The sequence below is a fragment of the Crotalus tigris genome, unplaced genomic scaffold (genome assembly GCF_016545835.1).
Source record: "Crotalus tigris isolate CLP2741 ecotype Arizona unplaced genomic scaffold, ASM1654583v1 scf7180000024342.5246164, whole genome shotgun sequence".
Classification (NCBI taxonomy): Eukaryota; Metazoa; Chordata; class Lepidosauria; order Squamata; family Viperidae; genus Crotalus; species Crotalus tigris.
Window position 1 is genome coordinate 3,977,788 of NW_024100512.1, and position 16,672 is coordinate 3,994,459.

Below are 16,672 nucleotides of genomic sequence, written 5' to 3' on the forward strand. Positions count from 1 at the left end.
CTTCTTAAGATGCAAAGTGGGGTGGGTCCTTACAGCTTTCCTAACTGATTGTTTTGGGGCAGGTCTGACACATTCTTTCAAGTTGAGCATGATTCCATATGAGTACATGGATGTGCTCATGTTTTCTTGGCAATCGCATAGAAGTAGTTTACATAGCTTTGGAGTCCTTGGTGTTCTCTATGCTTGGTTATTTTCTTGCAGATATTTCATTACCCAGCTAGGGGTAGATGTTACCTAGTAAGGTAATAAATGTCTGCAAGAAAACAACCAAGCTCAGAGAGGAGCAAGGAACTCACAGTTCAACTCTAGAGCTATAAATATTCTCTTCTATCAATATTACTAGCTTTTTTCTGGGTTTGGTTTTGGAGTTCTTTCTCCTAGGTAGATTGGCTTCCTTCATGCCCATAGTGCTCTCTCTGTCCTTTTCTGTAGTGGGAAGTGTTGCTTGTGACTCACCTCTCTTTGTACCTCTGATTTACTGTGTTTTTGTTCTTTTAATTTTATTTTAAGAGCCATGGTGGTACAATGGTTAGAATGCAGTATTGCAGGCTAATTCTGCTGACTGCCAGCAGTTCGGCAGTTCGATTCTCATCGGTTGAAGGTTGACTCAGCCTTCCATCCTTCTGAGGTGGGTAAAATGAGGACCCAGATTGTTGGGGGTAATATGCTGACTTTGTAAACCGCTTATAGAAGGCCATAAAGCACTGTAAAGGGGTATAAAAGTCTAAATGCCATTGCTATTGCTTTTCTTCTTGAGGTTTGACAGAATGTGATGGAAGATGAGAAGCAAAAAAATAAGTTTAGAAAGGATGGGTAATATTCTGCAGTCAGCTCAGCCTCATTTCTGCTCAGTGGAGTGATTGATTTAGATAGTCTTTGACTTACGATTGTTCATTTAATGATGGCTCAAAGTTACAGTGGCCTCAGGAGAAGTGATTTACAATCAGTCCTCAAAGTTACAACTGTCATATCATCTACACAGTCATATGATTGCAATTTGGATGCTTGGTAACTGGTTTGTGTTTATAACAGTTGTGTGGTTTCATAAATACATCCATGTTTTCTTGATGAACACTTGAAAGTTGCTGCTATCCTCTTCCATGGCATTTTTCAACTACTCAATCTAATCTAAACTCCTAGAATATCCTGTTGGCTTTCTAGCCAGGCACTAACTAGGTCTCCTTTTAGCTTTTGAGATCAGCTAAGTTCACATATATGTGCCACCAGCTGAGGAATATTAACATTAAAGTAGTGGCAACTAGATTCTTATTCTCTGTAGAAATTTTATGTGCTCTACTCTGTCAACAAATGTTTCAAAATACATTTCTACTTGCATCTCAGTGAAGTTAAATTCCCCTATTCACAATACGTTGACTGGCCCATTGTGTGCCATCAAACCAGTGCTGACTTTTAGCAACGTAACTTTGTTAATCTCTGAAGTGCTACATGAATGTGGCATTAGTATTTTTTCAAATATTTATTCAAAACCTTTTGCATGCAGGTTTCAAAAAGTAGATTGGGTTGAATAAGGTAATAAGCAGGCAGTATGAAGAGTCATGGATTAGCCAACCCAAATTCCCTTCTTAATTATAGGATTCCCCAACAAATTGTGTTAGTTACTGGAGCAAAACGCTTCCTCTATTTCCTAGAGGAGCCATTATCCATGGTGTTCTGTAATTTTCTCTGCAGTCATGAAAATGATGCTGGATTACTTTATTCCTGTGGTGGTGACAAGAGGTTTAAGCCAAATTCTGCTAACATTATTGGAGATTGGGGGTAGCCTAAAATCCAAGTTATCATCTTCCTTTGAATACTTAAATGTACGGGGAAGGATTGGGTGAGAATTCATTAAACCTTTGGTATGTTTTATTTTTATCCTCTATTTTGCCTGTCTCACATGCTTTACTCTTCATATTCCACCCCTGGGACCTTAAAAACTTAAAGGTACCCAATCTGAATATGGGAAATGATGGGGGGGGGAGATTAAGGTGCTCACACTGGACACACATCAAAGAGTGTAGCCTCAGAAGCTGTTTTAGATTTTGGATTTTGTTTTAAAGAAGGGAGTATGAGAAATTATACAATATATGAGTGCAGTTTGATTTTATCATTTTTTTAAAAAGGAATATTTCTTGTATTGGTTTCCGACATCCCTGTTTCAATGTCTATTTCAAAGCAGTTTGCAGCCACCATATTGGCCATGAATGGAAGTCGCTTTGAATAATGAGACTGAGCGGCATATAAATTTAATAAATACAAATAAATAAATTCTGCCAAAGAGAATTGGCAAGAACCTCCTCCCTCCTCCTTTCTCCCATCATCCATTAGAACAATTTTTAACAATTCTTAAAACATTCTCCCGGCTGAAATCCCTCCATTCAATTTAACTTAATACTATTGATCAATTGTCATCATCCTCAGCCTTGAGGAAAAGAGAACTCAGCATGAGAGGGATTCCTCTTCCTAATAACCCGAACCTGCCTTCAGATTTATTCCCAAGATGTGCTTTTCCCTCATTGCTAAGTAGCCATATTTTCAATCCCATTCATGGTCTGCAGTGAGTTGTGGAGTGGAGCATTATCTCAATCACATGGTAGAGGAGACCCTTTCTGGTGCCTTTTTGTGCTTGGAGGCACATCTGGAATCTTGAGAGTTTGTGGACAGCAATAGAAATATGAATGGGGGATTCCCTATTCACAAAATGGCTGCCATAGGTGGAATATAAACTGAACTAAGGCATTAATTGATCACAATATTACTGTTTTAGTGCTCCCTTGTATTTGATGTTTGTTATTGCCTTTGTTTAGATTTGTTATATTTGAGTGGTTTCAGAAAGCTCATGGTTGTGACCCCCATTGTTTCTTTTTATTTTCTAAGCAAGTTCAAAGGCCCATTTGAAGCCAACAAATATTCTTGGACATCAAAACAGTGGTGGAGACAGATACATTTCTTTGCAGCATTCCAACTTTTTAAAAAATTAAAGCAACATTTTTAATATAAGTGAGATTGAATAGGGAGGCTGGGAGGCCACCTCAGAAAGTTGGGCATCCTAGGGTAGTAAATTATGAACCCCAGGATTGCAGAAACTGAGGGAATACTCTTCAGAGAGCTTTGCAATAGGCATGTAAGAAACCAGAATGACAGCGATGTGAGAAAAGGTGAGTCTACACCACACAATCTTCTGTATTGGTTGGCATAATTGTTAGTGCTTCAGCTGCCTCTTCTCCTGCAGCTCTAGTTCTGTAAGGGTTTCATGCGTGTTTGCTGTTCTATTCTGGTCCTTCCTCATTTTCTAATTGAATAAGTTTTATAGATAGATAGATATGCATAGATAAACAGGCAAACACATTTTGCAAGCATTTCTGTAAGCCCATAGCCCTTTCATCTTCAACTTAATCTGCCTCTATTATATCTCGCCTATATTTACTCTTAAGTATTTCTACTTTGTTATAAATAGTTTTGTAAATTCTCTGATGTTATAAAAGAAATCTATCATTTTCTTGTTATTTTCTTTTATTTGTTGACACTCACAATTGAGTTAACTTGCCTTTCCTTGCTTGGGGCTGTAAAGTTGCATTCAATCCTTATGCATTATTATTGCTCAAGCCTTTCATCTTCCATCTACAACCAACTTTGGCTATGATGATAGAATTGTAATTTTTTCCCCACTTTGGTTTTTGCAATGTCTCATATCTTTTCCTATAGTGAAATCTATGTTAAGTATACCGAATCTACTCCTAGACCCTTTTATATTGTGGCAACATGTTGTCCAGGTCAAATCTTCCTAACCCACCTATTTTTAATTTTTTTTTTAATTTTTTGTACACTTCCAAATTTAGCATATATATAAAAAATAATTCATGGTTTGTTCCACAGTTTGCAGTGAATGATTATGAATTACTGAACTGGACTTTTCCTTCTTCTGTTTCTTATGTAAGTGTGATTCTGGTGCTGCCCATCCAATATCCAGATGTAGTTCTGTTTATTTTGTTAAAAAACAGAGTGAATCTGGTAATATCTTTTCCAACTAACAAATTTTATTTAAAGCCATAACTTTTGGTCACCATGGGCTAGCATGGCTCTCCTCCTACAGTGTCTCCTATGTTGCTTGAGACAGATGTTGCCAATGAACTAAAAAAAGCCTTTCAGAAAATTCTGTTGACCAATCTCCAGTACTACTTTTGTCCGTTTCTCTAATTCAGGGTTTCCCAATCTTGGCAATTTCCAGGTATATGGACTTCAAATCTCAGAATTCTCAACAATGGCTATGCTGGCTGTGGAATTTTAGGAACTGAAGTCCATATACCTGGAAATGCATTGTCAAGAAAAAACATAACGTTAATAATAGGGGACTGGAATGCAGAGCTTCCCAATCTTGGCAAATTGAAGGTGAGTGGACTTTAAATGTCAGAATCCTCAGTTTCTATAAAATTTGCTGTGTTTTCTAATTATTACTCTGTATAACATACTCATGGGATATCTGTTAATTTTTATATATAATGGTTATATCGAAATATATATTTAGTTGGGCCTTTTTGAATAACTTTGCCATTTCTTCATGTAGCTACATGCCCTTTACACCATATCAGGCCCATTACAGACCACTTAACATCTGGTATCCAAGTTCATCTAAATGCTTCAACCATACCAATATAGTTATCTCAGGAAGGGTACAGAAGTGGTTTGCTGTCGTCGTCTTCTAGGGTGGACTTTGGATTTTCTTCTACCAAATAGCTTGGCTTCCTTTATCCCTGAAGAACTTCCCCTGCTCTTGTAGTAGATTATTCTACTTTTATTATTTACCTCTCTCCTTTTAAGCTTATTGGTCAGGAGCTGCTGTTCTCACCATGCCATTCTCACAGATACCGTATTTTCCGATGTATAAGACGACTTTCTAATCCCTGAAAATCTTCTCAAAAGTCAGGGGTCGTCTTATACGCAGGAATATACGGGTAGCTGTTCTCTAAATTTAAAACCAATCTGCCCCCTAGTGGCCAGCCCTATTTTTTTTTACAGAAATAAGCACTAACAAGACAAAGCTTTCTAGCAGCAAAGGAGCTCCTATTGTGCTCATCTATAAACAGAAATTCAATATTGTACTGTATTTTCTGGCGTATAAGATGACTTTCTAATCCCTGAAAATCTTCTCAAAAGTCAGGGGTCGTCTTATACGCAGGAATATACGGGTAGCTGTTCTCTGAATTTAAAACCAATCTGCCCCCTAGTGGCCAGCCCTATTTTTTTTTACAGAAATAAGCACTACCAAGACAAAGCTTTCTAGCAGCAAAGGAGCTCCTATTGTGCTCATCTATAAACAGAAATTCAATATTGTACTGTATTTTCTGGCGTATAAGATGACTTTCTAAACCCTGAAAATCTTCTTAAAAGTTGGGGGTCGTCTTATATGCCTAGTCGCCTTATACGCCAGAATATATGGTAGTTTCTAACTTCTGAGTGCTACCACCATGGAAGGTGGTGTTCCTCTTTAAAGGGAATTTTACATTCACTTTAGAAGTAGATGTTTCTGTTTAGGGCAAGCCTCATCTAATAGTTATTTTTAATGGTTCCAGACTAGAAAATGAGAACAAAATGGGCTATTTATCCAGACACTTTGACATAAAGAATAAAACTACCATTAGCAAGCATTTAAAACATAAATCATTCCCTTTTGTAATGGAAGACATGGAGCATAAATGCTATTGCAAAAAATGATTCATAAGGAATTGGATATATGACACAGCAAGTTATTCAGTGATTAGTTGTTTTGCCAGTGTGCTTGATTTCCAGAGGTATTTATATGTGGAAGGAGTATCTGTTGGGATTAATCTGTTGGCTGGAAAAGACTGGGCTAAAGGTTAGCACTGGGCACTGATCATAGCAACAAAGCAGGGATCTACCACACTAGACAGAACCTGAGGTGCAGTCTATGCAAAGAGACCGCAGAGACAATCCAAACATAATGTCAGGGTGTAAGATTCAGGCGGGAACAGCATATCCTGATTATCCTACCTAGTTTGGTAATGAAATCTGCAAAAAACAACTAAGCTCAGACAGCACCAAGGACTCTACAGATACACTAAATGGCAAAACCAAGTAGGTGGCATTGTGTGTAGAATCAGCCACACAGTGTATCGGCTAGACCCTTCCAAGTCCAGATGGGAGATTTCACAGAAGATTGTGGAAAATTAATTAAGATCTTATGGGACTTGTTATCCAGATCCAAATGAGCATGTAGGTAATGGTCAGTAAACCAGACATTGTGGTTGTAGACAAGGACCAGAATATAGCAATGGTGATAGACGAATCGGTGCCAAGTGACAGCAACGTCAGGAAGAAGTATGAGAAGCTGGAGAAGTACGACAGCCTGAAGGAAGAATTAGAGAGGATGTGGAAAGTGAAGGACAAAAAGGACCCAGTAGTGGTAGGAGCCCTCGAGGCTGCGACTCCTAAACGGGTAGAACAGCTCCAACAGAGGTAAAGTCATTTTTGTCTTAAGACAATGGCCCGCAACCCATTGGACACCAGGGACCAGTTCCACGGAGAGAGGTTTTTCCACAGACCAGAGGGGGCGTGGTTTCATGTGCTGCCTGCATCCTGCGGATGGGGCTTTGCTTGTTTGCGTGGCCCAGTTTCTGGTTGCCTAGGTGGTTTCTTAAGAAGATGAATGTGATAGTGTTATCAAACCACTTCTCCCTTTGCTTTTAAAGGTTTTTGTATTTGCGTGTATTCCAATCAATTATCCAACATCTTTAGAGGAGGCAGGAGTGCCATACCTTCTTACCTCTTTCTTCTGTGAATACGGGGTCAGGTTTTTAGAATAACCCTTAGGTCTTAGATTCCATATATACATCAAAGCTGCTATGTAGCATCCCAGTGGTGTTAGAAGAGCCTGGTTGTATCCTTTCCATAGAATGGAATGGAATGGAATGGAATGGAATGGAATGGAATGGAATGGAATGGAATGGAATGGAATGGAATTTCTAGTCCACCCCCTATACCAGGAGAACCTATACCATTTCAGACAAGTGACTGTCTAGTCTCTTCTTAAAAACCTCCAGTGATGGAGCACCCACGATTTCTGAAGGCAAGCTGTCCCGCTGGTTAATTGTCCTCACTGTTAGGAGTTTCTCCTTAATTCCAGGTTGCTTCTCTCTTTGGTCAGTTTCCAACCAATGTTTCTTGTCCTGCCCTCTGGTGCTTTGGAAAATAATTTGACCCCCCTCTTCTTTATGGCAGCCCCCCAAATACTGGAATACTGCTATCATGTCACCCCTAGACATCAGCTAGCACAGTTCTCCTCTAGGAGAGAAGTAAATATCTAGGAGTAATTTTTTACAAGATAAAGGTAGCTCATGCTTGTGGTTATGTTTTTCTTTATTGGTTATAAAATAATTCCTTCTTTATTCTCAGTCTTCTAGTGTGTACAAATTTTCAATCTTACCGTATAACATTTATGTGACCTTGATTCTTGTTCTTGGCACTTCCGGGTGCAAGAGACCAGTGATGTGATAAACTTGCTAGCTTTCAAGTAATAAAACAACCATTTGAATCTGCTCCAGTTTGATGGTTTTCTTGATAAATGATTTTTTTTTTTATCACAACTTCAGATAGTATTCTTCCAGAAATACCAAGGTTTGGGTCTTCTCAGTTGGGTTTCCTCCTTTGAGACCTGAACCTTTACTGTCACATTTTTACTCAGGGTCTATCATTGTATCTTAGTTTCTATCATACTTTTCTCATCCTTTTCATAATGAGTTTTCAACGAATGATAGAAAATCACCTTATAGTGTCCCATGCTTTCACACCATATTGTAATTCCGTCCATATGTATTGTATTGAATGAATTGAGCTGTTGTGTAGACTTTTGACTTTTTATATATCACTCTTGGTGTTAATTTGAATTCACGTGTACACATATGCATAAAGATCTTACTTGTTTACAGATTTTTTAAAAAATATGCCCTGCTAAAAACATTTTTATGGAGTACTCATAAGTCTCGTAAATGTGTTCTTATGCATCTTATCCTAGGACACTGCCTATCCTACTATACACTGCAACAGGTAATGCAAGGCAGGTAACCAATATAATTTATTGGTTATGAAGTATTTCACAATATAGGATTAGAAATTGCTAGTCTGCCAAATATAAAGCAGATTTACCTCAGGCTACCCTTGATGATGAAAAGGGTACAAAAAGTGGATAAATTGGGCCACGTTCTAAGAATGTAGCCTCTAAAGCAGGGGTGTCAAACTCAATTTCATTGAGGGCCGCATCAGAATTGCAGTTGCCCTCAGGAGGCAGGTGGGTGTGGCCACGGTGGGTGCGGCCTACTGGGTAGATGTGGATGGAATGGGTGTGGCCTACTGGGTGGGCATGGCCAGCTCTACATCGTTCGTGTCAAAGGTGACTGTGGGGGCCTGGGCAGGAGTGGGATAGATCTGAGGGTCTCCAGCAGAAGAGGGTGAGACCAGGGCAAGGGCTAAGGCATGGTCCATTGGAGGAGCCTCACTTTTCCTCTCAGGCCATGCAGGGGGGGCTTATGGAGCTAAGACTTCAGCATAGATGGCCACCATAAAATTGTACATTGGCTCCCGGCCATCCAGGGCCAAGGCAGAGGGGGCCGTTTCCTCACTGTTTCCAGGATGGCTTTGCGGGCCACATGAAACCACTTTGCGGGCCGCATCTGGCCCCCGGGCCTTGTGTTTGATATGTCTGCTCTAAAGAAAACTAACATTTTTTTTTCTTTTTTGGTAGTACATCATGTTTTTAGACCTATGAAGTTGGAATGAGTTACATTAAGAAGCAGAAGTCATGGGGAGAAGGAGGAGAGAAGGACCTGTTACGTTGTGCCAACTTGCATTGAATAATTCACAAACTAATCTTTGTTTCCTTAGAAATATGATGGCATAAATTGTGTTTTTCAGGGATTGGCTACAAGTCTTCAGCCCTCCTATCATTCCTCCTAGCCAACAGGTGGCAGAATATAACAAAGCTTCAGCAAACATAAGTGCCCAAGGTAAGAATGAGTGGAAATGTTGCCACTGAAATGAAGTGAGAACAAAAGAACACTAGAAACTGCAGCAACATGCCATTAACTCCTCCATTTGTTAGATAGTATAAAAATGCTATAAAAATGGAGTCCTTGGTGCTCTCTGACCTTGGCTATTTTTGTGCAGACATTTCATTACCCAGATAGGTAACATCTTAAGTGCTAAAAGGGAGAGGACTTTGCTCTCTGTTTATATATAGGAGATTATTCTATCAGTGTTGGTGTTTTATCTTTGATAGTTCCTTAATAGGGTTATTGTTTATTGCTTGATTGTCTGGTGTTAATCCAAATATAAATCTCTGCTTGTCTGAATGTTAATTGCTGGCCAGGAGAGGTTCTAGTCTTTTTCTTCCATTTTTAACTTTTTTATTGTCTCTTTTGATTATTATGTAACTGTTCTTTATCTCTATGTGCCTGTTGTTGGCTGATTTGTCTGAGTTACCAGGAATTCCAGGCATTTTTGGATTTAACTTGGTATAGGATGCTCACGTTTCCCAGTTGAAACTATGGTTAAATCTGTCCATGCATTGTGAAATTAAGGAAAGCCCACTCCCTATAGCTCTGAAGATATTACCTACTTGGGTAATGAAGCACCTGCAGGAAAACAACTAAGCTCAGAGCACAAAGGACTCCACAGTTCATCCCTCAGTTACATATATTGTCTTTTATTAGTATATAGGTTGTGCCTTCCCGAATACCTCAGATAATTCTTCTTTTAGCATTCCTACACAGGGACCCACCAGCACCACTTTGTTCTGTTCTTGAATATTATATCTAATGAAAAAGAGAGTTGTGCTGCCTGTTTCTTAGAAAAGGGCTTAATGAAGCAATTCTGCCATGAATGAAATCATAAACTAGCAGCATTTTCCTAAGAATTTCACTTCTGTTCTCCTTCCTTTTTATTTATTATTTTATTTTATTTTTAAAATTTATAAGTTGCCCCACTCCCGAAGGACTCTGGGCAGCTAACAATAAAAACACATAAAACATAACAAAATAAACAATGCAAAGACAGTCATCCAGGGGTCAGGTTTTATAAACCCCAGGCCTGCCGGAAGACCAACAGGGTGGGAGCGGTCCTAATCTCCGGGGGGAGCTGGTTCCAAAGCGTGGGGGCCATCACAGAGAAGGCCCTCCTCCGCGGCCCCGCCAAATGGCACTGCTTGGCCGACAGGGCCTGAAGGAGGCCCAGCCTGTGGGATCTAACCGGACGTAGGGAACTATGAGATAGTAGGCGGTCTCTCAAATAGCCTGGCCCTGAGCCTTTTCCACCCTACAACCCACCAAGGATTCCTATCATTTCCACAGTTCCATACAAGAACTTACTGTGTATTTGCAAGCAGCAAATATGTGGAGGAAGAGCTGTCCATTAAATCTAATTTTCCATTAAATCCAGTTTATATACAGTAATTCACAAAATTAATATAATTTACATGTAATTAATATGTTATTTATAAAAAACACACGTTTTATTATTTATTTAAATTGTCCATATTACTTTGCCATAAAACAGACTCTTCCATGGGGGGGGGGAGTCTGAAGTCAGTTTTTTCCATTAAATCAGATGTTTGCTGAAGAAGACTCCATAAAATCAAGATTTGACTGTACTTTAGCTATTGTAGGAGTGAAGGCTAGTTAGTAATGGATTCCTTAACATACTATATAAACGGAGTTTTTTCAGGAACATGTAAATTTGCAATATGTTATAACTGTCGTGATTCCGTGCCAGCCTGTGTTCCCAACAGCTGAGTCTGGGGAATCTGAGGAGGAGGTGGAGGAGGCATTTGAAGGGCCATCAGGGTCAGAGGGAGGCTCTGATGAATTACAAGACTCACGGTTTGATGAAGAGCCTGGGCCCTCCAGTCGTGTTCCTGATGAAGCTCAGCTGTATGGGAAGAATGAGTCAGACTTGGAGGATTCACACCTGATGGACATGATGATTGATGCTCATAGACGCAGGCAATTAGCGAGAGCAGATCAGCAACAGTCAATACGACAATTCCAGGGGAGGAGGAGAAGGCACTGAGAGGCAACGCCTTGGGACTATTTTATAAAAAGGGAAGGTGTGGGCGGTGTTGGTTGCTGAAGGCAACCGTTGCAACGTACTTCATGGGATCATGTTCTGTTAGTATTGCCGGTGACTGTTTTTCTGTTTGCATCGTGTTTCATGTGGACAATTTCCTCCATTTGGATTGTGTTTTGCTGCTTTTGTTTCTGGATTATTTGGCAGGTTTGTTACCCATATTAAAAGGGGTTTGTTTTGTTTGAGTTTCCAGTCTATTTTCTCAACAGGGGTTTGGTCCTTGTGCCTTTAACAAGGTCGGCCATAGGCTGGGATAGAACAATAACAGCAAAATAACTATCAAGATCAGGAATGATTTTCAGAGGTCTGAATGTACATAAGGTTAAAGATGCTAAACACGCCACTTTAATTATTGTACTTTTTTATTCAAACATATAGTAAATAAATATTTCAGATGAGGAAGTGAGAAATTTTTTAATATCAATCTAATGAAAATTCCATTTCTTCTGAAGCTCTGCCGCAATTCTCAGAAATCTTAAAAGCCAAGAAAATTGCATGGAAGAACCTGTTCCACTATTCCATATTAAAAAGTAATTTTCAGCTCGATCCAGAGATGTCTCCTGAATTTATTAATTGATTAGATTTCTACCTTACCAAAATCTTCATGACTTTTGATGGCTTCCATACTGTATAGCAGTGCCTTTTTTAAAAAAAAAATGCCATTACTACAAGTTTGTATCATAAAACTGAAGAAACAAACAATAAAACAAATTTTAAAAAATAAAAATAAAGGCAGACAAAATCAGCAGGAATTTCTGCCCGTCAATTGGCTTTTTTTCTACCCTGAATAATGCAGCAGAAATACAGCAACTTACTACTGCAATTGAGCCCAACGTTTCTGTTGCTAAGCAAGATAGTTGTTAAGTGAATTGTGCCTCATTTTATGACAGGTTTGCCATAGTTGTTAAGCAAATCACCGCACTTGCTAAGTGAAACATGCAGTTGTTAAGCAGATCTGGATTCCCCTCTTGAATTTGCATGCCAGCTGAGAAGATTACCAATAGTGATCACATGATGCCAGGACACTGCAACTGTCATAAATACATGTCAGTTTTCAGGCACACTAATGTGACAATGAAGATGCTACAACATAAGTGTGAAAACCAGTCATAAGTCTGAAAAGTGCCGTTGTAACTTCGAACGGTCACTAAACAAATGGTCGTGACTCAAGGATTACTTGTGTATGAGGGGCAGGGAGTAAAGAGCAGATTTTTATATAAAACATTATGATCTTTTAGTCCAAAGCAAGAAGATTTTATTTTTACCTGGGCCAGTAATGCTTTCCAGCAATTATTAGGGATTATAGCCATAGGAGAAACAGTGCTTCGAACAACAGTTGCTTCCTGAAAGCGTGATGCTTCCTGAATCACAGAGGGACAAGTTTGAAAATAACAAAATTAGGGTATCAGCCATAAAATCTTACGATTATTTACTACTGTACAGAATATCCCTGTCGATTTTTACATGCTTCTCTAATGAAATCCTAAAACAACCAGTTCCGTTTATTGCTAGTAAAAGGATTCTGTGCTGTCTTTTATTTGAAACATAATTCATTGTGAATATTCAAGAGACCAAAAGTTTTTCTCCCTTTTATAATTTCTTGACTGTTTGTGAAGTATTTGTTTGTTCTGAAGTAGATCTTTTAGGCCTTGAAGGAACGCAGTGATGGGAGAAGGAATGGATAACATTCTTTTTAAAAAACCAATCCCCTTTTGCAAATGAGTGCCATGTTTCTTTAGTTTTATTTCATACCAAGGAGCCGTCTTTCTCAAACAGAATCCCAAATCCATGTGGTCAGGTGTATTCCTGAAGCAAAGGCCACTTTAATACTTCTGAGCTTGCATCAGTGGAATAAGTAGTGACTTCCTTATCCTGCCATTTGCTCCTGTAATGCAGTAGACAAACGCAGTCTGGCTTTGTAAGATAATTCTGTTTTATTCCTTGGGTTGCAGTTCCCTCAATCCTTTCCTGAATATATGTTGAATTAGAACCTTGTGTATCAAATGGCATCGTTAGATGGTTGATACCATTTTCTGATTTGGTGTTTCTTAACCCTTAGTGAGGATGACTTGATTCTGTAAATCCTTTGCATCCTTTCAATTAGCCCCCAAGCAAAAGTAATGGTAAAGGCAATGCCAGTTGGCTTTATTATACCGTGTAACACAATTGTGGCTTAGTGGACTCATGCTAGGTGATAGATTTTTTCAGACAATGATGAACATGTAATGGAAAGTAGGCTTAGATCAATTCCCCAAACTTAATTCAGTAATATGCATTAAGGGAGTATGAGAGGATGGCCGGGTTATAATGTCCCTGAAAAGTCAGTTTTATGTGGTATCATCTATTTACAAGGAGGAGGAGGGAGAGGACGATGATGACAATTCGGCCAATAATATCATCCACTTACAAAAACAATATAATTAAGTATAATTTGTGCTACAAAGAGTTTAGCCTTCAGGCATCCAATTTAAAAATAAATAAAATATTTATTTAGGAATTAGAGTTTGTGTGCAGACCCCAGAACAATCACATCAGTTTGGGCTTTTGAAAGCCATTTCAGATTGATACATGATTTTGACAAATGCTCCATTTCTCTCTGATCAATGAATAAAATAAGCGCTCCCAAAACTGAGGAAAGAAGATGGCTCTTAACGTATCACGGCTGGCAGTTGAGTATCTCCAGATGGCTGGAATTATAGTTCTAATAATCTCTTGCTATTGGCCATATGACAGGGGCAGATGAGAACTGATGTTCACAGCATCTGGAGAATACCAGGGCCACTTACCTTTCTTATAGCGCGTTTTAATGTGCAAAGTTCCCTAACAAACACTCCCATAATAAGACATTTCTCTTTAAGAAACAAAGCTGTGTTAATGAGCTAATCATAGAGAAGAAAGTATTCTAGCACTCTCCCAAAGTCATATAGGCCCAAGCTCTAGGCTTTAAGTAGCCCAATCATGATCAGCACTTTCTATCTCACAGAAAAATAAATTGGTAGTTAAGATAGCCATACACCAAATAAAAATATTGTTTTGAAGCCAGTCAAGCTTGAGCTGCCTTGTTATAACAGAATAACAGAAGGGATCTTGGAGGTCTTCTAGTCCAATCCCCCCTGCTCAAGCAGCAGACTCTATACTATTTCAGACAAACGGTTGCCAATCTCTTCTTTAAAACTTATAGCCATCTATATGGGCCACCTATAGCCCCCAAGTAGCTTATAAGTCTCTTTTGAGAGAAGTTTTGCATTTAATATTCCCAAACAGGTGGCTAATTTTTACTGCCAAAATGGCAATGATCAAAGAACCTCATCAGTCCTCCTCTTCATTCATAGAGCTTGGCTCACCGAGCCACTTATGGAAAATGCATGGGCCAAAATCCATATTAATTTGTTTGTACAGATTGTGAAAAAACTAGATGAGCAGAAAAGCTACTGGTCGCCTGCCACTTTCGCGATGCCGTCTTAGAGTCTTTATATTCCAAGAACATAGAGTGGAGTTTCTTTGGGCAGTTAAGTCACCGAAATTGTTTCAATCTCCCTTTTAGAAAATGGAGATGATATGAAGATATGAAAGATATCCTATGACACAAAGCATAGCCCCTTAAAGAATCGGAGGGAAAGAACGTGTAATGTAGGGCTATTTATGCACTTATCTGCATTCTTCATCTAACATCACCAGCTAATAATACATTTTCAACATTGTAAACCCATTACTGTTGGCATAACAGGCCATTACTTTGAAGAAGCTAAGCATACGATATCATTACTGTGTATTGTGATTATGAGAAAAAAGAAAGCTGTTCACATGCAACTGTGAATCATGACTTGGTATCATTCACATTACATTTTAGCCCATAGCTCTTTGCCATCGTTTTAACAAAATGTGTTCCATTACAAAATGCCAAGAATGGCAAGACACAAAGTCAGTGAAAAATTTCTATGTGCCTTGATTATGCAATGCAGGATAGATGTTAGAGCAGAGTGGGGAGAACATTGTCATCTACCACATATATTCTTACTTCACGTTTATTTATTCTGATGGTTGGATTTGTAGATCAGTGTTGGCGATTGGAATTCAGCAGGAGCCTTTGCTAGACAATATGCTGCTGAATGTAAGCAGAGTGCAGAAAGAGTACTGAGTAATTTAATAACAGAGCAACACAAGTTTTTCAAAAGGTTGCAGATGAACTTGAAAAGCATAGATAGGTCTATCAACAGTCCTTAGCCATGGTAGCTTAATGAAATCACCGCCTTCAGTATCAATATACTAATGAATACACTCATTAGTGAGGATAAAGGAATGCAAGAGGGTTGTCACCTTGTAAATTTTCAGAAACATCTGGCTGACAGCAGATGGGAACTGAATAATGGAACAGATAAATCTGGTCCAAGGCCAAAGGCTCATCATCTTTTCTACTAAAGCTCTTTTTTCCCCTTTTTATCCACTTTCTGTTCATCCAGTGGCTAGCATTGCCACATTGCTGCTGTCATTTTAATATTTTTATAACTGCACATGCATGTTTTGGGATATAGTATACAATACAACACAACACAGTACAGTACAGTACAATACAATACAATACAATACAATACAATACAAAGATGGCCAAACTCATGACAAAAGGTAGAACAAAGGGGTAGAATTGACATTGAAGATATTGAAGTGGTGGATAACTTCTGCCTTTTAGGATCAACTATCAACAGTAAAAGAACAAGCAGTCAAAAAAATACACCACAGACTAGCACTCAGGAAAGCAGCCATGAAGACCTTGGAAAAGATATTCAAATGCAACGATGTACCTCTGCCTACAGAGATCAGAATCATGCAAGCCATGGTATTCCTGGGACACGCTAGGGCAGGGGGGAGCATAAGGAGCCCTATGAGAAATTGGGACTGTTGTGGAGTACCACCACTGCTGCCCCTCCCCTAATGCTGCTGCCACTCTCCTCCCAATGCTGCTTTTGCATACCCCTCCACCAGTGGTGAGCTTCAAATATGTGAGCAACTGGTTCTCTGTGTGGGTGCCACTTCCAGAAGTCCATTCTGGATCTGGGCAACAAAAAATAAGCTACCGGTTCTGCCGAAGTGGTGCGAACCAGCTGAATCCCACCACTGCTCTCCACTCTCCAACACATCTTGCCCTCTCTGTTGACGCTACACTGGCCTCCCACGACTGCTGTCTCACCCCTGACACTGCCAACATCCTCCTCTCCACTGTTGCTAGCACAGCAGGCTGGACTGGGACTGCCCATAAACCAAATGTGTCCCGAGGACTGTAAAATGTCCAGATCTGCTCTATGTAAATGAAAATTGGATTTTAAAGAAATAGAATAGAATAGAATAGAATAGAATAGAATAGAATAGAATAGAATAGAATAGAATAGATCTTAGAGGTCTTCTAGTCCAGCCCCCTTGAACTTTGATTCCCTTGAACTTTGTCATTGGGTTCCTGAAAGTGCTGTGGACAGCCAAGAAAACAAACCAATGGATGATTGAACAAATCAACCCAGTGTTTTCATTTGAGGCACAAATGGCCAGG

The 16,672-nt window shown here is 39.2% G+C and overlaps 1 protein-coding gene and 1 long non-coding RNA gene across 5 annotated transcripts in view; one reads left to right on the plus strand and one right to left on the minus strand.

Moving 5' to 3' along the window:
* The window catches only part of CFAP20DC (CFAP20 domain containing), a 188,866-nt gene that overhangs the window by 169,336 nt on the left and 2,858 nt on the right, over window positions 1-16,672 (plus strand). For all 4 annotated transcript variants that reach the window (XM_039326713.1, XM_039326712.1, XM_039326714.1 and 1 more), the window contains one exon: window positions 8,926-9,017. In XM_039326713.1, coding sequence (XP_039182647.1) covers window positions 8,926-9,017 — 92 coding nt within the window. The remainder of the gene's footprint in view (window positions 1-8,925; window positions 9,018-16,672) is intronic.
* LOC120300540 overlaps window positions 1-16,672 on the minus strand; it is a 124,714-nt gene that overhangs the window by 34,494 nt on the left and 73,548 nt on the right. The gene's annotated exons all lie outside the window — the stretch shown is intronic.